The sequence below is a fragment of the Pistacia vera genome, unplaced genomic scaffold, assembly GCF_008641045.1.
Source record: "Pistacia vera cultivar Batoury unplaced genomic scaffold, PisVer_v2 Contig692, whole genome shotgun sequence".
Classification (NCBI taxonomy): Eukaryota; Viridiplantae; Streptophyta; class Magnoliopsida; order Sapindales; family Anacardiaceae; genus Pistacia; species Pistacia vera.
The window spans coordinates 826,526-851,177 of NW_022196548.1; the positions used below are offsets into that span (position 1 = coordinate 826,526).

Genomic DNA, 24,652 nt, shown 5'->3' on the forward strand with positions numbered 1-24,652 from the left:
TCGGTCGCAAAGAAAGTTCTCATAATTCAAAAATCCCGGGACCTCTTTTAACTTTCTCCCAAATACAGAAATTATTTCCTTCCAGTTTAAAGGTTCACTAAAAACCATAACATAAAATTGAACTTGATAGACAAAGGTATATAAAAGATTGTAAATAAATAAAATTTCTTTATTATACTTTTATATACGTATACACCTGTGGTACATAGATATGATACAGATTGAAATGGAGGAAGAAGAATCTATTCCTTGTAGAAAAAAAAAAAGAAAGAAAGAATCCTATAAAGAATTAAAGAATGGTACCCTATAGAATTTATATGCAAGAATTAACGTGAGTGTTCTACTTGCAGAAGGAGCATGCTGGCAGAGATCAATCGTAACTCTTCGTAATGGTGCTCCAGAGAACCCTCATTGCCCTGAAAACCATAGGTACATAGTTTTCACAAGGGCTCAAATTCAAGGTATTTGCCGAAAAGTTTTGAACATTTGTAGTGAAGCAATCTGTTGTGGCGTGATCATGTTGTAATTGGAAGCCTCAAGTCTTTGAAATTAGATCACAAGTAGGTATGAGTACGTCCAGCCTTACACATACACTCTGGCACAGGATACTTTGTAACATCCCTTCCAGCTTTACTTGTTCTGAGTTCCGGCTGTCCTAAGGATTCGCTGTGCAACTCCTTTATGATCCTATTGAACTCTGTTTCAGGGAGAGAGGAGTTGAGGAAATAAGGGAGCATGTGTCTTTTGTTCGGGGTTATATACTTCTTGTGCCCTGCATATGCTCGGTGTCCCTGTATTAATAGACAAAACAAATATTAGTTTACAGTGTTGGATGCAAAGACATGAGTTAAGGTTCTAATTCAGACTTGTATCACTAACAATGCTGAAAAAAGAATGATGATGTTGACTATACCTGGATCGCGTGGCCCATATTTCCTCCGTGAGAAGGCATGAAAACATCACTATTCTCTGAAACTATATAGTCAATGGCAGCCATGAAGGAAGCTTTGTTTGCAAATGGTTCTAGTTCACCCGGCATGGCTAGATCTTCCTTATTGTAAAAATGGGGAAATTCTCTGGTTAATGGCAGTAGGGCCTCTTTCCCACCCAATGGTTGCCCTCCTGCCCAAAAGATTTTGGCACTCTTTGGAGCTCCAAGGGCCTTAAGCAACCTAAAAAATCATAACACACGATCAGAACTTCAGTCATCAAATAATTAATATACGGAATAAGGAAAAAGTTAACCAGTTGAAAATTTTGAGCTACTTATGTTAGTATACACATGTCCACATTTTAGGTTTGAATTCTCACCTGGTCACCTCCATAGCATTTAAGGGGCAGAGACCAGCAAGCTTCCGCTCATGGTAAGTCATGTTTGATTTAGCAGTTAAAAGCTCTGGCCTTTGTTTCCTCTCATTATATATTATTTCATCAAACTCGGGGCTCAAACCAGGAAGGCAACCAGTTCTCACCCATACGTCCTTTTCCATTCGTAGATGAAGAGCAAGGTAGGGTCCTTTGCTCCACATCCTCTCTGCAAGCTTGTTACCAAGTTCCAAAATTGGAGGGGCAAACCTCAATGCGTGAAAGGCCACCTGAAGTCAAACAAAGACAATATCAGTATCTTTTGATGATTTTTGAAGAACAATAGACTGAACATCTCAACTGTAAACGCGACAGAATTCTAAGAATTGCATAGAAACAGAACGAGAACTTGATACCTTGCAGCGGAGTTTCTGAAGATCAGAAGGGAGTTCTTTAGAGAGCCTTGAATCCAAACCACGCAGGAGCAAAACCCCATCCCTGTTAAGCTGCAATAACAAAGAGGAGACATGGATAAGCTCCACTGAGAAAATTGTCTAACAATTGGTCTTAACGTAGAAAATGGGCAAGAAATCCCAAAAATAAAACAAACAGGACAAATGAAACAGAGAATTCTACAAACGGCTTGTTCTAAACCAAGGTTGGTCATTAAGTTAGTTAGTTTCGGACAAGGTTTTCAGTTTATTGACAACATATTCCATTGGAATGGCCAATCCGCCCAACATTCAAAATCACTTAACATAAGTGAGACTGTATTGAATGAATCAACAAAAAATGATCTTATGTTGAGAAGTGGCCCATCACTATAAGCTGTAAACTAATTGTTGCCACATTCTTAATAAGCTTCTTCAGTTTAATGTTAAACCTGGCTTAGGAGACAATTAAAATTATCAGACTAATAACATTGTTCAGACTTCATAAACAAATTACAACGTGCAGGCCATTAGTGAATCCTAGCTATTAAATAAAATATTTTTAGTACCAAACTTGCAAGAGAACAAAACCATGTTTATTTACTTTAAAGAATAAACAGAACAAACAATCTTACCCTCCTCAGATAACGTGCACGAATCCACTGAGGAGAAACATGAAGTGGAGTTCGTTTCTCCTCCACCGGCCTTGTCATTATATGAGTTGAGGGCAATGAAGAAACTATTCTCACATCATTGGCAAGAACCTTCTTGAAATGCTCCAAATCAAATATATCAGAAAATTCACTGCAACCATCAAAAGAAAACACCAAAAAGAGCTATTCAATCAGTAACACAAATCATACATAAACCTTCTGAGTTAATGTAATGTTAGTGTTTAAATGTGCTGTTAATTTTCTTTTACCTTTCATCACCCCAAATGACATTGACTTGCAAAATGGGAACAACAAGGGCAGCACCAAGAATCCTAGCCATGACCACAGCGTCAACAATTTGATTTCTTTGCTGATTCATGCCACCTGAGACGACCACTAACAAATATTTTCTTCTGTTCTTCACAACCCCTTCAGTTTGTTTCTTATAATCTCTAGTAAATTGCAAACATGGCTTGTACCCCATGCCATCTGGTTGTTTCCAAAACTCACCGTCTTCATCTGACTCTGCATACCCTTTAGAAATCAATGCTTGTGGTTGACTTACAACCTTCGAAATCCTATCTTCCTCAATGTTTGAAACCACACTCAACTCACCATTACCATTCAAAAACTCATCTTTGAGACTGTTTTGAGCATGGTTTTCACCATTTGAAGCAAAACTTAAAAGGGGTTTTGTGTACCCTTCCGAAAACGAGTCTTGCTGTTGAGTTGTGAAACAAGGGTATGGAGAGAAAGGGATCAAATAATCAAGATCGAAGCCAAGCTTCAACATTCCAAAAAGGCCAAAAAGAAACAGAGTTAAAAACCAGAACTTAGTGCTCTTGTAAGACCTCAGAGAAAAGAACCTTTTGGTAAAGCTCGTTTTTGAAGATTTCTTAGGTGAAACAAGAAGAGTTTGAAGTGAAGAAGACGATAAAGAGTTTATTATTTGAGAAGGAACTGATATGTAGGAGAGCTTCTTTGTTTTAACCATTTTTACAAAACAAAAACAAGCAACAAAACTTTCTTCCTTAAACAAAGCTTCACTTTATGTTTTGGAGTTTGATTTGACGACGAGAAACGTTCAGAGAGAAGAGAAAACGTGTGTTTAGAGAGAGATTGGGCGGCGGGAACGCGAAGTCTAATAGCCTCTGTACGCGTTCTTAAAAAGGAGACGGTCGCTCAATGCCAGAGACTTTCCTTTACATTTTTTAATTAGATAAGTTAAACTGTTAAAGACGCTGGTTTTATTTAAGTGGGATTTATTAGTTAATTAATTAAGCTTAATGGCTACTTTTATCTGGTCAATCCACAGAGTTGAGTTTCAACAGTAAATTTTTATTTTTTTTCTTCTGGATTTGTGATTACATTTAAGACCCTTTCAGGTTCTAGAACCTTTAAGCCATTAACACAATTAATGGTACAAAGTCAATACTTGTGTATTTATTGTGCTCTAATATTCTCCTTATGCTAACTGTTGAATTTGTGCTTTAATTAGGACCCAAAATGTAATATTTTAATCTTCATGATATCTAAAAGTATTTTTCCAATCTGGATACGTACATTTTCATATAATGAATCATCAATGAGAGTATATCACATTAGCGTTTGAAATACGAAGAAGTATTTTTCGTGTTTTTTTAGATACATGGGTAAAAGAGTTGAAATTTTGAAAGTGGGTCATATGGTAAGGTTGTGGGGGGTTTGAATTTGGAAATAACTGTAGGGTTGAAATTGAAAGAAAGAAGGAATATATGAAACGACATAAATCTCGAGAAGAGGTTGTCGTATAGTGGGTAAGGCCAGCTGTACCAATAAAACAAATGGCAGTAAGTCAGCCTGTGAGCCTGCCTCCCTCCATTCCACCACTCTTGTCTATTGTATTATCCCAAGTGCCCCTAACCCTATTCCTGCTCCTACAACTTCCTACTCCTGCCAGCTGGCACCCACTGACATGCTGGCACGTCCTGCTTACGTGGTCGACAGTGACTTCTCTTCATCTGCCACGTGGGTTTGTCATTCCTTTTTCTTTTTCCGTTGCTTTTAGGCTTGTGGGCTCATTGTTTCTTCCTGCAATTGCTTCCTTGATAGGTCACAAGTACCCGGATAGGAATTATTTACCCCCAAAATATTTCAAATATATGATAATCTCCACATCTTTTGCACTTATTTGATTTTAAATTGGATATATTTTATATTTTAATCGAGAAAAAAAAAAAATCCAAAAACCCACACAACTAATCTTACGATGAAATGATAGATTTTTCTAGCATAATTAAGAAATAAGATTAATAAACCTATTGTGACGCTTATATTCTGCATTAAAAAAATGGTTTTCGGGTTGTAAGAGACTAATTCGTGGAGAATTTGATGAATATAAGTTTGAAAAAAGATCCTTAATAGTGCGTTTGTTGAAGCATGAGTAGCTAATAAGGAGATTGCAGGTGTAGAATCGCACAAAGTGAAATAGACCCACAAAATCAAAAGGTTAGATTATGATAATGAAGGTGATGAGGCTTGTTGATTAAGTGATTAATCACTCAAAAATCTTTGTAAATGGGTTAAAAAGATGATATTGAAATGAATAGTCAATATACATATAATTATATATTCATTGTGGGGATGATGACAAAGCTTCCCATTTCCAGGTTGAGGTAGCGTCTGGTACACAACAACACACTACACTCAAATACAAAGAGCTTCTCCAGGCTCCAGCCAGCTGTTAACCCTCTGAATTGTGTCAGCGATTGGTTTAATACTTTTATTCTTATTATTCACTGGCGTCCCACTCTGCCTCAAAAGTCACCACTTTCAGTCTTTCTCTCTTTCTTATTCAGTCCATCAATGGCCTCTGGGTCCCTTACCCCAACTCCTCCAATATCTTAATCTGTATTGATATTATCTCTCTTTCGTTGTTCAAATTCTTTTCTCCTTGGGGCAACTGTATGGTTTGTAATGTTTCAAACGTGTTGTTGCTGCTGAAAGAAACAAAGGCAGCTTCAAATGAACAGGACTCACCAACCGCTGTTTAATAATAATTTTCCCCTATCCTATTCCATAGGGTCCATTTGTTTTAATATTTTCTCCCATCTTATTTCTATTATTTTTAAAATACGCGTTTATTTTCCTATTTTAAAAATATTATTATATTTTATTTAATTATTTTTTAAATCTCCTAAGTTTATTAATTAAACTAAATACTCTAAAAAAAATTTAAAAATTAACAAAAATACCCCTAACACCAAGATTTGTCAAATTTTGGTCACCACCACTGAAAGATAGTCAAAATCTAGTATAGTAGCTTACTATCGACTGGATCTGATCGTTAGTATGCTGATATAGTCTTTTTCGATCAGATCGACCGTGGATCTAATCATAAAAATGTCAGATTTACGATCAAAGATCTGACCTTTGACGGCCAAATCTACAGTTATAGTTAGTCATTAAAGACGGTCAAGATATGGCCGTTGTTGACCATCGACGACAACCATATCTTTGATTGTACGTGGTTAGATCTGGCCATCAATGGCTAAATCTAGCCGTAGATCTAGCTTTTTTCAATCAGATCCACGGTGGATCTGACTGAAAAGGGTCATCTAAGTACACGATCGGTCATATCCAATCGATCGTGTGCCAATACAGCTACTTTGGTCACCCTCTAGTAGTGGTGGCCGGCTGTTAGTATTTAATGGATGGGTATAGGTGTTTTTATAATTTTTAATGTTTTTATTATAAGGGTGTTTAATAAATTAACAAACTTAGAGGGTATTTTTATTAATTTTTAAATCTTATCTCATTATTCCTACCAAACTCTTACTATTTCAAAAATAGTATTCTAAATACTAAGACAAATTCTTACACAGGTCAAATAAGTTAAGCCAACTAAAGTTGCGTAAGCAAAGAGGACTAAACCCTAAAATGTTCCCTTTCATTATCGCGTTAGGTGTTCATGCATTTACCCAAATTCAACTTCCTGTTTCTTTCCCTTAATTCTTCTTAATTTGATAACGAAATTGTAACAAATTTTCATTAATTAATTGAGATCCTTGGACTGTTGAGGTTATAATCTAATGTAACCTTGGCATTTGAAATTGTATATTATTTATGTCTAACACGCATAGAAAGATAAAATTCACATGTTTTATGAATATAAGTCTTTGATGATAATCGAGATCACATAAATTTATACCGAGTAAGATAGTTGAAAGGTTAGCATCATATGCAAATTTTAAAACCCTAATTTCTTCATTTAAAATCAAGATTGTTATAGATGACAATATCATATATAATAATATTTTTTTTTTCAAATTTTTATAATGAAGTTTATTCTCTTCTTAATTAGACAACAAAATTGCATGTAATCTTGGCATTTGAAGTTATATATTAGTGATGTCGAACATGCATAGGTTTAGTTTAGGCATTTTTATTATATTTTTCCTTGGAAAATACAAAGAGAAAAGATATGTTAATTTCTAGTTTGTTTGATACGTACTTAATATATTTCTCTTAAGATTCACATGTTTTATGAATATAAATCTTTGATGATCATCGAGATCACATAAAATTTATATTGAATAAAGCAGTTGAAAGGTTAACATCATATTAGTTTCTTCATTTAAAATCAATATTATTGTAGATGACAATATCACATATAATATTGTTTTTATTTTATTTTCTTATAACAAAATCTACTCTCTTGTGAACATAAGCTGTGCAAAGCATGTCATCACAAGAGTTTACTTTTAAAAATGAGGTATGAAACTAGTTTAAATTAAATAAAATTGATCCTCACATTACATGCCATCAATTATATTTTCATTTCAAGCAAATTGATTTATCATGTTGTCATTTTTTATAGTTGAGGTGTTGTTGTCAAGCATTTGACCCAGCAATATAGCTTATATATTACAAATACAGGTGGGACAAATTATAAAATTAATTCCAATTTTGTAATGGTACAATATTATTAAGGATTAAATTGAATAATTTTGAAAGTGGGCATTCAAAATGGAACCAAACCATCATAGCTTAACAAATTCAATTATGTTGGTGGGTTTATATTTATATTTAATTAACGATATCATATTTCTGCTAACAAACCCAGCTTAACAAATCACTAATTAATACATGGTTTATTTGGTTAGAGTAGGTGTACTAATCGTAATTAAAATAGGTTGGCTATTTTTGGCCACTTTGTGCTTGTTGGTTTTAATGAAAATGGTTTCAATGATATCATTATATTCTAAATATGATTCCATAAGTATTACTATATACATATAAATCTTAAGGGATAAGTAAGGCTGTGCAGCAGGTACAATTATTGATTTAAGTATAGCAATTAATCACCCTAATCAACCAAAGATTTGTTACGGATCAAAGCAACAAACAACAAATAATAAAACCTAATCTTAGATATATTATTATAAAGTCAAAAACTTGAGTTTGAAGCTAATCTCTTGTGGACCTGTGATCATGATAAAAGGGTTTTGCTTTTGTTTAATTTCCAGTTTATGTTACAGGATTCCCTATAGATACCTATTTTTTAAAATAGATAAAATTTATTTATCCATATATCATGTTTACGCATGCATAAGAAGTCTTTCATTTATGTTTAGGAGAAAATCACCTGTTATCAATTTATTATTATGCAATATGTTCAACACTTCAGATTTACAAAATCTAAGCAACCCTAGTCGCCATCTACTCATCTATTCGGTTGTTGAATTTTTAACTCTTGTGTTTAACCATAGCTTGTATTAGAAGTCGAAGTAGGAGGATTAAGATTGAAATGATAAGAAGTTGATAAACCACCAGAAAGAAATTATAATATATATTTTAATAAGAAGTGTTGATTTGATACAATTTTCGAGAGACTTTTTTGGCCGTTGTGGGGGATAAGATCTAAAGCCATTGGCCATGTGGGAAACTGAGATGTCTGTCAAGTTTCAGCCAAGATTTACCGAGTGAAAATCCCCAGGAATTTGCATTAACTAGGGAGAATCCAAGTGGGGTGCTCATTGTCTATGTTGAGGATGATGATGTGGTTTATTAATTGAAATTAAAATTAAAAACCCAGTTGAGTTGTGGGGAGTTTAGTGGACAGGGAAGAAGCCACAAGTTTCTTCATAGATTTAAGAGCTTTGTGTTTTGATTAGTGCCAAACTGCCAATCATGCGAAAAGACATGATTCATGTTTGTGGGAATAAGACAGAGAAGCATAAACCTTACAGTAGCTTCTTTGCTGGCACTTTTTCATATTATATCAAGTCAAATGACAATGCTATCCCTTCCAATTTCTAGCCTTTTTGTTGGTACTTCATTTTTGGGCAATTTGCATTTTCACCCCTATCCATGTGTTAAGGGCAAAACTGTCTTTAACTTTTAGTTGGGGTAAACTGGTCATTTAGTGAGAACTTTGCCAATTGCTTATTGAAACATCCAAAAGTCAATGGTACATACAAATTTGGGTTGTTATATTCTCTATATTCATATCAAGTGATAGATTTCATTACAATATCTCAATCTAATCACGTTATTAGTATTAGAAACAAAATGTATTATCATATGTAACTCATAGACAAGGGGTAAAATGTAAATGACTCTCATTTATATGGGATAATGATATATATAAATTAAATGGGTTCCATTATATTAACTTTGACTGCAAACAAGTAATTAATAGATCCAAAATAAGTTATTTTAAAGGCATCATGTGACTTGAAAATGAAGAAAAAATTATTAGTTTTATTACCTTAAGTATGAAAGAAGACAGGAGAGTTATTGTGTGTGCCCACATCCACTAATAAAAGAGTAGTTGTAACATTGAAGAATGCCACAATACTGCGTAGTCAGTCTCTATCCACACCACACAACAACATCTTTCATTAATTAAATCCATTCAATCTTCAACATAAATTTTTCTGTCAAAGTGTTTTGGGTATCACCCCATGTGAAAATTGGAATCCAATGGTGAGTTTCTGACTGAAATCCCCATGCATGACATATATTTTAAGCTATTCTAGCTGTGTTCAATCAAATTGACAAGTTATTAAAGTAGTGGTTTGTGCCCAACTTGGTGGACAAGCAATAAATCACGAATTCATGATATGCATTACATTGGGAAAAGCTCTTGTTCTTGATTATTAATAATGGCCAATAATGGATTCGACATGTTTTCATGTTTGTGCTTGCTGATAATAAGGAGAAAAATACATGAAGTGGGTCACTTTCTTGGCACTTCTTTTCATATACAAAACTTGCCAAAGCCATAGCCATGGCATTTTGTTGTAATTCACTTGCTTTTTAATGCAACTTGCGATTGAAAGCACAGCTGTGTTGATCAATAATGTAGCCAAAAAGGATAAGGAGCCAAACTTACATTATCTAGGATTGAATTTTTCGTGTATGGACATTATGTTGTTTCTGAGTTCAATGAAGGGTTTTGCTTTTTATGTAATTGGCATCATTTTGAGCACCTTGTCGTTGATAGAGAAATGTTAACCTATTCATTTTGTTATTTTCGAAGTGTAATTGAACTAGGAAATGGTGACTTGAATAAGCTTTTTAAGATCAAAGATTAACTATTACGAAAAGGTTACATAAAAAGACTCTTTATTATTGTCATTATAATCACATATCATGGCTTTCATCAGTCAATTATTTTTGGTGTACTTTAAGTTATGCTTCTAAATTCATTTTTTCCTTAAGATATCCATGACTTGAAAATCAAGTCACATAATAGTTTTTCCCTAAAGTACTAAAGAAGAAAATATCAAAATCACCTGTACGATTGGGAAACAAGCCTACTATGATACCAATTCACTTATTCCATCGAGTTGCGAGCTCACTTTGATATCAATTATCAAATCCGGGTATAATATAGTAGATATTATTTACTTTGAGCCTACGCTAGCACGAGTTTGCTTTTGGATTTCATGTAAGTGTTTTTAACCTAAAGCCTATATCCTTAATAGTTATGGGACCTAACCTTACGGATTGTAATATTTAGGTCCCCAACCCTTGCACAACATGAAATATTTCTCATATTTTCCATGCTAAGTTTGGATGATAAGTGTTGTGTTGGGCCATCACACCATGTGCTACTGCTCTGCTACCTGAAAATGTCTGTGTACACTTGTAATTTAATGTGATTGGCCAAGGTTTAGTTTGATATAAAACCTAGCTATATTAATAATAGGATAATGTTGCTAGCAAGAAATTAACTTATTGAAACCCCAATTGAGGGCCAATTCTGAAGAGAGATGCGACGGGGCACATGGTGATGCAGAGAGAGAAGAGGAAGGGCTTGCTCTTGATGAATTCCAATCATGGGATGGACCTGTTTATGATGATAAGCAAGAAGGAAGAAATAATGCAGTGGGTCAATTTGAATGGCACATTTTGATACACAAAAACCTCCACTTGTTTATCCAATGGCGCCCAAAGCCAATCCAAATTCCCTCTTTGTACATGTTCTCTTAAAACAAAGGGGGCCTCTCAATTAATGGCTCACATGAAGTAGTGAAATACAATTATTGAATAAGGAGCTAGAGTAGTGTCAGATGATCATAAAGTAATTTTGACTAAGAGAATAAGAAAAGAGAACTACAACATAAAAAAACCAAAACACAGAGTGTTTTAAATTGAGGAAGCAATGCCCATGTTTCTTTCATGTGAGTATTGTCTCCCTCCCATGTGCATTTAAATTTGTAGCGTTACTTTATCTTTAAAGAGATGTGGATAGCTTTTGTCCTTCATCTTCATATGCAATGCTACCATTGTTAAATTGAATTATTGAGAATACAACAAATAAGAAGGCTGATAAATGGTGGCATCTGCCTTTTGAAGGAAGGTTTTGAACCATAAGGCTGAGTTTTTGAGATATCTTTGTAACCCATTTGTGAAATCCACATAGGATATGCCGTATTGAATAGTGTAGCCTAATTCCCATTCGGAGTTATCGAGTAATGACCACGCATAGTATCCTCTCAAATCAACACCTTTTCTGAAAGATTAAACAAGAGATAGAGCTTATATTCAAAGATTTGAGAAGCTAGTAATGTAAATACAAGGATTTGTCTCACCATTTTCAGTGATGTAAACAGGGGGATTGTTGTATTTCCTTTTTACATATAGCAATAGATCTTAAATTGCCTTGGGATAGAAGGAATACCCTTCAAAGGAAGTCTGAAAAAACATTTAAAAATTACCAATTAATGACCTGATATTTGCTTTGTTAATGGAAAATTAAATTTGGATTATCTATAGATAGGGAAAGACAGCTTACCGGTTCGCCAATGGGAATCCCATCTTTATACCCTAAGGAAAGAAATTATATGGCCGTTAAGTATATTAAAATTGTAGTCCTTTTTGAGGGTGAAAGTCTCTATCGACCTAACATTAGCTAATTTACTTGCTCATAATTTACTGTATTTTAGGTTTCAATTTTAAATTTTACCGTTAAAAAGTACAATTTAGGGTGATGGGTTTAATGGTAATGGAGCTTACAAGTGAGATTAAATTTGGTGTCAGTTGTGTAACTTAAGTTGACATTGCTAGAATATGAAGAGTCTTCTGCATAATATCCATGATAGTAATTTATTCCCAGGAAATTTATTCCCAGGAAATCGAAGGACCCTTCAAGCATTTTCGTTTCCTCACTGACTATCTTAGTGGTGCTCATAGAACAAAGTTCTCATAAATGATCATCACAAAACTCACCATCCAAACCTCAAATGTAGAGCTCTGGAAGCAGCCCTGCGACACTTATTTGTTCTAGATTTAGGCACCATCCACTCTGTAAGCACTGTTATCCCAATTTTTCCTTTTTGAATATACAGAGTATTCAATCAGAATCCAAGTTCTCACATCCATTAATTTGTTTGGTTTATTATTGTCATGAAATTTCAGTGAAACTTGATTGGACGTTTGCACTATGTTTGAATGGTATGCATGTAAATTAACTTGGTAAGTTTCTCTGTAAAGCTTTACAGCTGCGGCGTGACAAAGAAGTAGATTGTGGACTGCAACATACGGTTCTGTGGCCGGGTTCCCAACCTTGCTATCTTCATCTATATAGCTCGAACAGCGACAAGGTGGTCCGGTACATGATGCATATCCTTTAGAACTAAACAAATTTGGTTCATTTATGTCACCCAATTCTTAACTCGATCACCAAATTCCTTGAAGCATAAGTCTGCATAGTCGCGGAAATCATTTCTACATATATTTCAGAAATTTTTTAGTGTTGTTCTAATCTAATTTTGTGTGACTTACACTATTTCAGGGCTCAAGAATCCAGTGTATTCATCTTCTAAAGCTTGTGGAGGATCATAATGTATTAACGTCACTAATGGCTTAATACCTAAAAACAACAAATAAATCATTAACATTTAACTGTATGAGCAATCAGAGATCACATCTGTGTATACAAGAGGGTGGTTTCAAACTTTTCACCATTTGAGAAAAGCTCATCAATGAGATTGTTGTAGAAGTCGACACCTTTTTGATTTACTCCCCCACTGATCTTTCCCTCTTAAGAACAAACAGAATTTCAATCACAGTTGCCAATTGACCATAAGATTCTTACTAGGTAATATTCTGGACCATGAGATTTAGAATCTGAATGAGTCCAGTCCCAGTTCCTTCAACCGTGCTACATCTTCCTGGGAATTGTTTTATTCTCTTTGAATATGTTCCAGAAGAGAATAGTTGTGTTCTAATACAGACTGAAACAGAACAATCGTACCTTAAAATGGTGATAAAAGTCCTCTGCCAAAGTCTAGTTACTATGATCCCTAATGTTATCTGCCACAAAATTATTAAATCGATTTCTTAAGAACAGCGACTCAGTAACCAACCAGTTACATAATCAACCCGAAAAATCACAAAGTAAAAACATATAATCAAACTGAAATAAGTTGATTCTGGCACCTGGGATTAGAAAGTATTAGGATGTGTAAATATTGTAAATACTGATTAGTTGTTAATCTTCATATTAGTTACAGATTAGTTAGTTAGTTAGCTTCACTAATTACACTTTATGTTATAATTAATTCATTGTAATAGTGGCTATATATACAGCCTGCTTCTATTTTGTTATTCTCAAGATAAAGAAAGCAGTTTATTCTTCCTTCTCTATCTTCTCCACAGCTCTTCTTCTTCTTCTTCTCGACCTTAATATGGTATCAGAGCGTATTTGATCCGCTGCAAATTTGCTTGTTTCTTTTTCTTTCTACGTTGATTGTTCTTGTCTTATTCAATATGGCCACTCTGTCCTCGAATGCTGATGATTCCAATTCTGAAGAGCCTACCAATTCGAATCATTCTGCCATTGATGAACCTTCGAATCCTTACTATCTTCAACATTTTGACAGCCCAGGGCAAGTGCTTGTCTCGCAATAGCTCAGTGATGAGAATTACACCAGCTGGAGTCGCGCGATGCTAATTGCCCTATATGTGAAGAACGAATTGGGATTTGTTGATGGTTCTATTTCTGAACCTAAAGGTACTGACAATAATCTACTCAATTCCTGGATTCGCAATAATAATATTTTTATATCTTGGATCTTAAATTCGGTTTCAAAGGAAATTTCTGCTAGTATTATTTTTGCTTCTTTTGCCCGAGAGATTTGGTTAGACCTTAGGGATCGTTTTCAACAGAGGAACATACCTAAAATTTTTCACCTTAAACGTGAATTGATGAATCTGCGTCAAGAACAACGCTCTGTTAGCATTTACTTCACAAAGCTGAAAACTATATGGGAAGAACTGAGTAATTACCGGCCTAATTGTTCTTGTGGAAAGTGCACTTGTGATGGAGTTAAAAATCTTAACAATCATCACCAAACGGAGTACATAATGTCCTTCTTAATGGGACTTGATGATTCTTTCTCTCAAGTTTGTGGTCAGTTGCTTCTCATGGATCTGATGCCTCCTATCAATCGTGTTTTCTCTCTTATTGTTCAAGAGGAACAACAAAGGAGGACTAATCCTTCCTTTGATAATTCTACTGGCACAATGGCGTTTGCTGTTAAAACAAATGTTGCTAAGTCTGGTGGTTCTAGTTCTCTAAATTCTCAGAATTCTAATTCCAGTGCTCCCAAGAATCAGAAAAAAGATTGGCCTTATTGCACGCATTGCAAGATTCTTGGACATACTGTGGATCGTTGCTACAAGATCCATGGATATCCTCTTGGATATAAATTCAGATCCAACAACAATTATAATGTTGCTGCTCATCAAGTTTCTACTACTGATAATAGATCAGATCACTCTAATTCTTTTGGAGGTTTTGTACAGAATCTGAACTCCAATCAATATCAGCAGCTAATGTCCATGCTTTCTACACATTTGAGTAGCTCAGCAGAGGTCACAAATGCTCCTAATCCTACTCAAACCAACTGTCTCTCAGGTATTTGCTTCTCTGTCTCTCTGAGTCCTTTATTTTCATCCAATCAATTATGGATTGTAGACTTAGGAGCTACTCGACATATTTGTTCACAAGCCAGTGCTTTTGTTTCCCTGCATTCTATTCATCACACAACAGTTACTTTGCCAAATCATTCTTAGATTTTGGTTCATTTTGCTAGTGATGTTAAATTGCATTCTGACCTTGTGCGGAAGGATGTACTGTTTGTTCCTCAATTCAAATTCAACTTGATCTTAGTTAGTGCTTTAGTAATTGGATCTGCCTTTATAGTGAGTTTCCTCCCTGATTGCTTTGTTATCCAGGATCTATCCACCAAGAGGATGATTGGCAGGGGTGACAAAGTTCAAGATCTCTATGTTCTTAATGTTCATTGTTTGAATTCTATTTCCAATGCTTTTGTCAATAATGTTTTTGCTCATATTTGGCATAACAGATTAGGACATATTTCTTTTAAGAGACTTGATTCTTTGAAAGATCAGTTGAAATGTGATGTAACTAGATTACATAAGTTGGATCTAGGCATGGCAATGTTCCCTGGGATTTCGGGGACCCGTCCCGCCCGGCCCCATATGGGGCGGGGAAGCCCCGATTTTTTTGGGGATAGGAGCGGGGGTGGGGGGTGTTTTAATCCCCGTCCTCGGGGATGGGGCAGGGGTGGATGATGCCTTTCCCCCGGCCCGCCCCGTATATAATATATAAAATAAAAAAAATGTATATATATATATACTTTTCACTAATATCTTTATATTTCACCTAATTACACAATTATCCTATCTATATAAACCCATATTTTCCTAATTTCCCTCACCCTAAACAATTGAACAAAAACAAACCCTGACCCATATTTATGTATAATTAATTATGTTTAAACGATTAATTTAAGTGTTTGTCATATAGAAAAGAATTAACTATTGTGTTTGGTAATGCTCAAATTAATTTATGTTTATATAAAATTAGCGGGATAGGGACAGGCCTCTAACATTCCCCTTTGGGGCGGGGAAGGGGAATTCCTGTCATCCCCGTAACGGGGATGGGGCGGGGGTGGGGAATGATTTTGAGGGTGGGGATGGGTACGGTGAATGAGATCCCTGCCCCGCCCCGCCCCATTGCCATGCCTAGTTGGATCCTTGTTATATTTGCCCTCTTGCTAAGCAAAGAAGGCTGCCTTTTGAATCTAATAATCATTTGTCCAAATTTCCTTTTGATCTTATGCACTGTGATATTTGGGGGGCATATCCAACTGTTTCTTATACTGGTCATCCGTTTTTCTTGACTCTTGTTGATGATTGCACTTGTTTCACTTGGGTTTATTTGTTGAAGAATAAGTCTGATGCTGTCTCTGTGATACCAAAGTTTTTTAACATGGTTTCAACTTAGTTTAATGCCAAAATCAAGGTATTTCGATCTGATAATGCACCTGAGTTATCTTTTGCTAAGTTTTTCAAGAGAAGTGCGTTTTGCAATAGTTTTCATGTGTTGAAAGGCCTCAACAAAACTCAGTTGTGGAGTGAAAACATCAGCACTTATTGAATGTGGCTCAGTCATTGTTTTTTCAATCCAGGATTCCAGTTTCTTTTTGGACATTTTGTGTTCTTACGGCGACCTTCTTGATTAACATAACTCCTTCCCCACTATTGAGGCACAACACACTTTTCATTTGCTATACAAAACAGCTCCTGATTACACTGTTTTTCGAGTCTTTGGCTTTTTAGCATTTGTTTCCACCTTAGCTGCTCATCGAAACAAGTTCCAACCTCGTGCTCGAGTTTGTGCTTTCCTTGGTTATCCGCCTAGTGTGAAAGGTTATAAGTTCTATGATGTGGAAACCAAACAACTGTTTCTTTCACGAGATGTAGTGTTTCATGAGGAAGTGTTTCCTTTTCATGCTGTTACTAGTTTTGATCAGGTTACCGATCTGTTTCCAGATTTAGTTCTGCCACATTCTTCATTACAGGCTCCTTTTATTCCAGATCTTGCTTCTTCACCTGTTCATGATCCACTTGTTCCCTCTAGTGATACTTCTACTTCAACAGCCAATATTCCAAAAAATGATATTCCAACAACTACTCATTCTTCATCTGCTGGTGTTGTTCTTCGCAAATCTACCAGGATGATTCATCAACCTCATTACTTGAAGGATTACCATTGCAATTTACTTGCTGGTTCTTTTACTTCTGCTTTCACTTTTGCATATTATCCAATCTCTAACTATATATCTTATCATGACCTTTCAGATTTCCACAAGCAGTTTGTACTCAGTGTATCTTCTCAGGTTGAGCCTCAATACTATCACTAAGCCATGAAATTTCCGTAATGGAGATTGGCTATGCATGAAGAGTTAAAAGCTATGTAGGAAAATAACACCCGGACCGTCACTTCTCTTCCTCATGACAAACATACCATTGGATGCAAATGGATTTATAAGATCAAGATTAAATCGGATGGATCTATTGAGCGACATAAGGCTCGTTTGGTAGCTAAAGGCTATACACAACAAGAAGGTTTGGACTTTATTGACACTTTTTCTCCAGTAGCAAAATTAGTGACTATAAAGGTTCTTCTTGCCCTTGTTGCCTCACATAATTGGCATCTAGCTCAACTCGATGTCAATAATGCCTTTTTAAATGGCGATCTTTTTGAGGAAGTCTATATGGATCTCCCTCTAGGCTATCCTAGACAGGGGGAAGTCTTCTCCATCTCAAGGCAAACTAGTATGCAAGCTTCACAAGTCAATTTATGGTCTCAAGCAAGCTTCGAGACAATGGTATTCAAAATTTTCTCAAGCCTTGATCAAGTTTGGCTTTCTTCAATCCAAATCTAATTATTCTCTCTTCACAAAGAGTCATAGATCCTTGTTTATTGCTCTTCTAGTTTATGTGGATGATATCATCCTTACTAGCCCTTATCTTAAGCTATTGATGAGCTCAAACAGTTTCTGCATACACAGTTTAAGCTAAAGGATCTTGGTTGTCTCAAGCACTTCCTTGGTCTTGAGATTGCTAAGTCCAAACAGGGTATTGCACTTTGTCAACATCATTACACCTTACAATTGCTTGAGGACTCATGTTACTTAGCTTGTAAACCCACTGCTGTTCCCATGGATCCAAAACTCAGTTTGACTACTACTGAAGGTGAATTGCTTCCTGAAATAACACACTATCGACGGCTTGTTGGGAAACTTCTTTACCTCACTTTGTCTCGCCCATATATCACTTTTGCAGTTCACAAGCTCACTCAATTCTTAGCCCAACCTCGCCTTCCTCATCTCAAGGCGGTGCATCATCTACTTCGTTATCTCAAGAACAGTCCTGGTCAAGGGTTGCTGTTTTCATCTAATTCTTCCTTACAGCTTAAAGCATTCTCTGATGCTGATTGGGGATCATGTCCTAATTCTCGACGCTCCGTTACAGGTTTTTGTATCTTTATTGGAGACTCTTTAGTCTCTTGGAAGGCCAAAAAGCAGACCACCATCTCTCGATTCTCAACTAAAGCTGAGTATAGACTCTTTCCTCTACTGCCAGTGAGCTTATCTGGTTGCAGCAACTTCTTCAAGATTTTCAAGTCATAGTTGATTCTCCTGCTTTGCTATATTGTGACAATCAAGCTACAATACATATTGCCTCTAATCCAACCTTTCATGAACGCACTAAGCATATCGAGATAGATTGCCGTTGTGTTTGTAAAAGAGTTGCTTCGGGAATTCTCAAATTGCTGCCCATTCGATCTCAATACCAATTGGCTGACCTGTTTACTAAACCCCTTCCCTCTGCTCAGTTTTTTTCTTTGTTGTCCAAGATGGCTGTAAAAGACATTTACTAGCCACCTTGAGGGGGAGTATTAGGATGTGTAAATATTGTAAATACTGATTAGTTGTTAATCTTTAGATTAGTTACAGATTAGTTAGTTAGTTAGCTTCACTAATTACACTTTATGTTATAATTAATTCATTGTAATAGTGACTATATATATAGCCTGCTTCTATTCTGTTATTCTCAAGATAAAGAAAGCAGTTTATTCTTCCTTCTCTCTCTTCTTCACAGCTCTTCTTCTTCTTCTTCTTCTCGAGCTTAATAGAAAGGTTTGCTTAATAAGCCAACAAGTTATTCAAAAGAGACAAAAACAACCGCATGGCAAAGAATTTTCACATACATGTATAGAGATACGATAGCAAAAAATTGTGAACAGATAAGAAAACTTGATAATTTCTTGGCATTTGCACGATCAAATCAAGTTTCTGAATGTCCATTGGTGCGTTTAAGACATGAATACTAAGAAAGAGAAAGATCTCTGAGCAATATGGACTAAAATCTACATATTTCGCATAATTTTGTGAGAGAGATTAAACCTGGACGTATTCTAGTGAAAGTATCCCACATGCTTGGTCGTTTGCCATCTATATAAGCTGCTCCTTCAAACTGATCAAAAGGGTTCAAAACAAACACAAAATGTAATTTAGTACAAATAGCTAAGTTGTTTTGAACTAATAATGTCTGTCATTAGCAAATTAAAACTGAGCATACGTGGTGCCCGCTCGATGCTATACCAAATATGAAACCTTCTGGAAAGCTACTCCGGTTTAAGCTTCCAGTTCCAGTGCAACCCCAGAAATAATTAAGGGTAAGAAGGAGGATGAGTCCTCGATATTTGATATTCATATCGATGGATGCAACTTAATTTGCTACAATAATAAATCTTAATCCTACTTTCCCATAATAAAAATCCTGACTATGGTCCATTCACGGACAAAAAAAGTTCCCAATGGGAAACTCCAGAATCCAGATATCATATCACTTTTCTCTATACAATTTTCTATTATTCATGTATTCTCTGAGACACATGCATGCTGTCTAGTTTCCAGTAAGATCATTTTTGTTCAAAAGAATTGGCCATGGTAATCATTTTGGTGTTCAAACTAACAGTCAAATTCTTACTTAAGTAGCTGCACAGCTCATCTAATAACAGACATGTTTAAATAATCTAAAATCAATATATGCATGTATTGATTATTCATATCATTGTGTTTCATTCAATTCATTCTCATGAAATTTACAATTAAGATCATGGAACATCACTGATCGGAGTACAATAAAGAAGCAGCAGCGGTGGAAACGTTAGCTTCCTTCTGAAGAAAGTTTTTGAACCATAAACCAGAGTTTTTGAGGTATCTTTTCAATCCGTTTTTGAAGTCAACATAAGTGATCCCAAACCGATAAGTATAACCAGAATCCCACTCGAAGTTATCCAGAAACGACCATACATAATATCCTCTCACATCAACTCCATCCCTGCATTTATGTAAGCCAAAGTCATATCAACTATCACTAATCAGTATCTGCTCCAATTAATTAAATGAACAGGCCAGTGTGCTCACTCGATGGCTTTTAAGAGAGATGAAAGATGTAGACGATGGTATTTTATCCTCAAAATATCATTAGTGGCTTTGTTAACTGTCCATGAACTGCTATTTGCATCAGCCAATCCTGAAAACATAAGCAAATTATAGTAATACACAGCATGAGCAAAGAGGCAACATTTTAATAAATACTCGTATAAGTAGTAGAATAATTTTACCATTCTCAGTAATGTAAATATAAGGAGGGTTGTATTTTTTCTTTATATGTAGCAAGACTCTTCGTATACCCTCTGGGTAAATATAAAGCCAGCTGCTAGAAGTCTGCAAAATTAACCACATCTTTGATGTTTATAATTGAACATTACACCATTATCTTGAACAATGATGTGTTGTGTGTGAGACAGAGAGAGACAGAAACACAGAATTTTACCGGTTCACCAAGGGGAATCCCATTTTTCTCGTCTGTGACAGCAAATTACATGTAGCATTAATGAATGTATGATAAAAAAGATGCAAAATCTTCATAGTTTTTGTCTTACGGGTGAGATTAACTCGGCTGTCCGTGGTATAACTTAGCTCGCTGCTATTATAGGATGTTAAATCTTCTCCATAATATGATGTATAGTAATTTACTCCAACAAAATCAATGGAGCCTCTCACCAGCTCAGACTCTGAATTTGTGAATTTGGGCAGTCGATCGCCTGCCAAAACTTGCATACACTCGGGATAAGTGCCGTAAGCGATTGGATGAAGAAACCTGCATTTAATTAGCATATAGTTAGTATAATCTTCATAATCATCAGTCATACATGCAAAGTAATGTTGTTCACTTGATAAAATTAAGGCCTAGAGGAAACTTGAGGTCATCAAACTCACCATCCAATCAAAAAGTCAAAAGATCTAGAGGCAGCCTTCTTACAAGAAATTGTTTGGAATTTAGGCACTGTCCACCATGTATAAACTGTAATCCCAATCGCGCCCTGCTGACTTGCCTGCAAAACATTACATATATTTTGTTCATTTCATCCCTGATATTTTCATTCTGATTATGTGTATATATACGGATTCATGTATTTGTTAATAATTAAAACAAACCTGGTAGTTTTTTTTATACAATTTGACCGCAGTTGCGTGACATAGAAGGAGGTGATGAGCCACCAGATAAGGTTCAGTACCGGAGTTCCCTTCTGGGCAGCTGCCAATATAGTTTGAACATCGACCAGGTGCATCTGTACCAGTTGCATACCCCGTCATACTAAAGAGATTCGGCTCGTTCACAGTGACCCAGTGCTTTACTCTATCTCCAAATGCTTTGAAGCAAAAATCCACATAATCAGCGTAATCATCCCTAATAAAGAATTAATTGATTGTGAATAACAAGGTAAAATAATAGTACTAAAAAAAGAGAAACGTTTCTTCGACGAAATGGATATATGAATATACGTCCATTCAATTACGATGTGCATATAGATTACACGGGTTGTTTTAACGTTATGTGATTGAACTAGCACACACATGCACCCATCTTATTAAAAAATGTCCCAAAAAAAAAAAAAAAAAAAAAAAATAGGGACAAAACGAAAATATTAACTAGTGACAAGTTAGCTTACACAACTTCAGAGCTCAAGAATCCACCATACTCATCCTGGAGAGCTTGTGGAAGATCCCAATGGAATAAAGTCACAAAGGGCTTTAAGCCTAAATAATATAGTTTTGATTAGATACTGAGGGCACATGTGAAAGCAAACTAATGAGGGGTGAGATGAAGGGAAGGCTAATGGAACTTGACCATTTGATATGAGGTCGTTGATGAGATCATTGTAGAAATCAACACCTTGCTGGTTGACTCCCCCATCAATTTTTCCCTCTACATACAAAGTTCCGATGACAATATCATATATGTATATATATAGGCAGCATGCACTTGGAAAAACGAAGTAATTTAATTTACCGGTTGTGATTATATATATAAAATTTATTGATCTGATAATGTTTCTTTTGCCAAGGATAACAGATAAACTAAGAAATTATTCAATTAATTCGTAGATTATAATTAATATATAAGACCATGATAAAGCAACTATTGTTTGAAGAAATCATCTTACGAGGTAAAATTCTGGACCATGATAAGGAGAATCTGAAAGAGTCCAGACCAACTTCCTTCATCAAAGCAATGTCCTCCTATAATATAATATTTGCAAATATATTTTCAATTAATTAATAAAAGGATAATCTATAAATTGATATTCCTTTTATCTTTCTTTAGCTTTAATCAATAAAGAAATTAATGCCGGCCATATATATAGCGAGGTCATACCTTATAATCCTCGTAAAAATTGTCAGCTACATTCCCATTACTGTGATCCAAAATTTTTTCTGTCAAGGCGCGACAGAATGTGAGTAAACTATCATGGGGAAACAGTAATATTATGTCTTTTTAGGATTATTTGCTTCTCAAACAATGCAAAGAGGCAGAATGTTGAGTTTCCTTAATTCCTTGACTAATACTACATTAACAACTCTCTCTTGCAAACTTTCTTTCATAATTTTGATATAATAATTTATAATTGGTCAGTTTGTAATTAATTAGTAGAACTCATTTAGGACCCATGTATGATCGGTTATGAACTGACCAATTATAAACTGTTACATTAGAATTGTAAGAGAAAGTTTATGAAAGAAGGATATTGATGTAGTATTATTCTTATTACTTGAATTGAGGATAAAAATTTCACAAACTACAGTTCATTCCATCTATTTTACCTTACAGTCTAGCATTAGCTAGGCATTCTTGTCCTTACCTTCATTTTTTTCTACTTATATTGATTACACTCACCTAATCTTTTATGCGCCATGTGCACTTGTCCAATAAGAAATTAAATTATACATGTCACCAAATATACTCAATATTATTTATTGGTCTTACATCATTTTCAAATAATATCTTTGTTCTTTCCATAGATTATAGCCAGTCTGTTTAGATAGCGAATGATTTAGTAGTCAAATTCTTTAATCTTTTATTTTCACTGTTTTAAGAAAGAATAAGAGACCTGACTGATTAATGGCGAATGTGTCCCATATGCTTGGTTTCCTGCCTCCTGATTCTGCTGCTCCTTCATACTAAAAGGAGAAGATGAAAGTAAAACAGATTATTAAAGGTTAATTAATGAATATAATTTTCCTTGTAAGAAACAAATTTTATAGCCTACCTGATAAGCACTTGATCCAGCTCCGAATATAAAATCAGCCGGAAAGCTACTCCGGTTGAGAATAGTAGAGCTCTGAGCCGGTATCATCATACCACCTTTAACGCATATTAATAAATATATGGAGGGTAGAAGATAATACACAAAAGGATGTTTAAGCACTTGAACTTCCATTTTCCAAATTGACCGGTAGCTCAAGACTTATCCAGAATTACTTCCTACCATATATAACATTACAAGAATAAATATATATCCCAATGACTTCAACTTTCTTATAATATATATGAATAATTAGCAGAAATTAAAGCAGCTAGGATAGGAGTCGCTCATGCATGGCAGAGATTGGCATCAGGTGAAGTTTCTATATATAATAAAGAAGATGTCAAAAGTGAATTAATTTTCACGCAAGAATTAAAGAAGAATCAAAAGTAGAACCTTCTTATTACAATTTGGCTACTATAATTAACAGGAGATATAATAAGACTTGCATACCTGCGCCTTCAATTCGCAGCTTCAAGTTAAGAGGTCACTGATTCTGAATGCCTTTGATCTTCACCTTGAACTAGAAAGAAGGAGAAATCATAAGAGAGAGAAATGCAAAAGTATGCTTTATATTGGAGCACTGTTCTCCACTAAATTGTCGTCAACATTTTTCATAATATATATAGTGGGCCTCCAGGCGATGATCTCTAGAATATACTAGCTTATAGATATGAGACTTCATTTCCTCATCAGTTTTAATTTTTATATACTTGTTATGTCTGTAATAGTTGTTTCACTTGTCACCTAATTTGGATTGCTATGATCACCTTCATTCTTATAATTAATTCAGTGAATGCGTATTGCTTGCTCCTGTATATTTCTATTTTATTATAATGCAAGAAAAGTGATCTCATCACTTGTACAAAACACATGTACAAAATTGGTATAGACTATAGAATACGACTCTTACATACTCATTTCATCTAAAGTGTATATATATATATATATATATATNTTGGGAAACTTCTTTACCTCACTTTGTCTCGCCCAGATATCACTTTTGCAGTTCACAAGCTCACTCAATTCTTGGCCCAACCTCGCCTTCCTCATCTCAAGGCGGTGCATCATCTACTTCGTTATCTCAAGAACAGTCCTGGCCAAGGGTTGCTGTTTTCATCTCATTCTTCCTTACAGCTTAAAGCATTCTCTGATGCTGATTGGGGATCATGTCCTGATTCTCGTCGCTCCGTTACAGGTTTTTGCATCTTTATTGGAGACTCTTTAGTCTCTTG

General features: G+C 35.2%; 2 protein-coding genes and 1 pseudogene across 4 annotated transcripts; all 3 read right to left on the reverse strand.

Annotated features, from left to right (window-relative positions):
• Positions 1–155: 155 nt before the first annotated feature.
• LOC116113928 (O-fucosyltransferase 20-like) lies at positions 156–3,574 on the reverse strand. Its single transcript, XM_031400086.1, has 6 exons — positions 2,659–3,574; positions 2,372–2,540; positions 1,722–1,811; positions 1,312–1,595; positions 914–1,172; positions 156–791 (listed from the first exon to the last, which is right to left on the reverse strand). Exons 1-6 carry the CDS (start codon positions 3,381–3,383, stop codon positions 555–557), a joined length of 1,764 nt encoding a protein of 587 aa, XP_031255946.1. The 5' UTR covers positions 3,384–3,574; the 3' UTR covers positions 156–554.
• Positions 3,575–11,179: 7,605 nt separating this feature from the next.
• Positions 11,180–19,618, reverse strand: LOC116113914 (annotated as a pseudogene).
• A 201-nt stretch (positions 19,619–19,819) lies between these two features.
• Positions 19,820–24,001, reverse strand: LOC116113923 (beta-glucosidase 17-like). Of its 3 annotated transcripts, none has more exons than XM_031400077.1 (14): positions 23,871–24,001; positions 23,382–23,476; positions 23,223–23,292; positions 22,490–22,548; positions 22,278–22,353; positions 21,962–22,039; positions 21,783–21,870; positions 21,268–21,520; positions 21,049–21,164; positions 20,712–20,929; positions 20,603–20,634; positions 20,391–20,493; positions 20,191–20,299; positions 19,820–20,104 (listed from the first exon to the last, which is right to left on the reverse strand). In XM_031400077.1, exons 2-14 carry the CDS (start codon positions 23,469–23,471, stop codon positions 19,888–19,890), a joined length of 1,509 nt encoding a protein of 502 aa, XP_031255937.1. In that variant the 5' UTR covers positions 23,472–23,476; positions 23,871–24,001; the 3' UTR covers positions 19,820–19,887. The 3 variants fall into 3 exon arrangements, with proteins under 3 accessions (XP_031255937.1, XP_031255936.1, XP_031255939.1); XM_031400076.1 differs by having other exon boundaries at positions 23,382–23,596; XM_031400079.1 differs by lacking the exons at positions 21,783–21,870; positions 21,962–22,039 and having other exon boundaries at positions 21,268–21,482; positions 23,382–23,596.
• Positions 24,002–24,652: the final 651 nt, after the last annotated feature.

Bases quoted from the DNA above. Each gene is read 5' to 3' on its own strand.
- LOC116113923 (XM_031400076.1), bottom strand. From the start codon at position 23,552: ATGGAAGTTCAAGTGCTTAAACATCCTTTTGTGTATTATCTTCTACCC. The intron at 21,521-21,782 runs GTAAGCTAACTT...ATTCTTTATTAG, and splicing joins TTCTTGAGCTCTGAAGTTGT to GGATGATTACGCTGATTATG. The intron at 21,165-21,267 runs GTTTGTTTTAAT...AATGTTTTGCAG, and splicing joins TGTATAAAAAAAACTACCAG to GCAAGTCAGCAGGGCGCGAT.
- LOC116113928 (XM_031400086.1), bottom strand. From the start codon at position 3,383: ATGGTTAAAACAAAGAAGCTCTCCTACATATCAGTTCCTTCTCAAATA. The intron at 2,541-2,658 runs GTAAAAGAAAAT...TGATGGTTGCAG, and splicing joins GTCATTTGGGGTGATGAAAG to TGAATTTTCTGATATATTTG. The intron at 1,596-1,721 runs GTATCAAGTTCT...GTTTGACTTCAG, and splicing joins TTCAGAAACTCCGCTGCAAG to GTGGCCTTTCACGCATTGAG.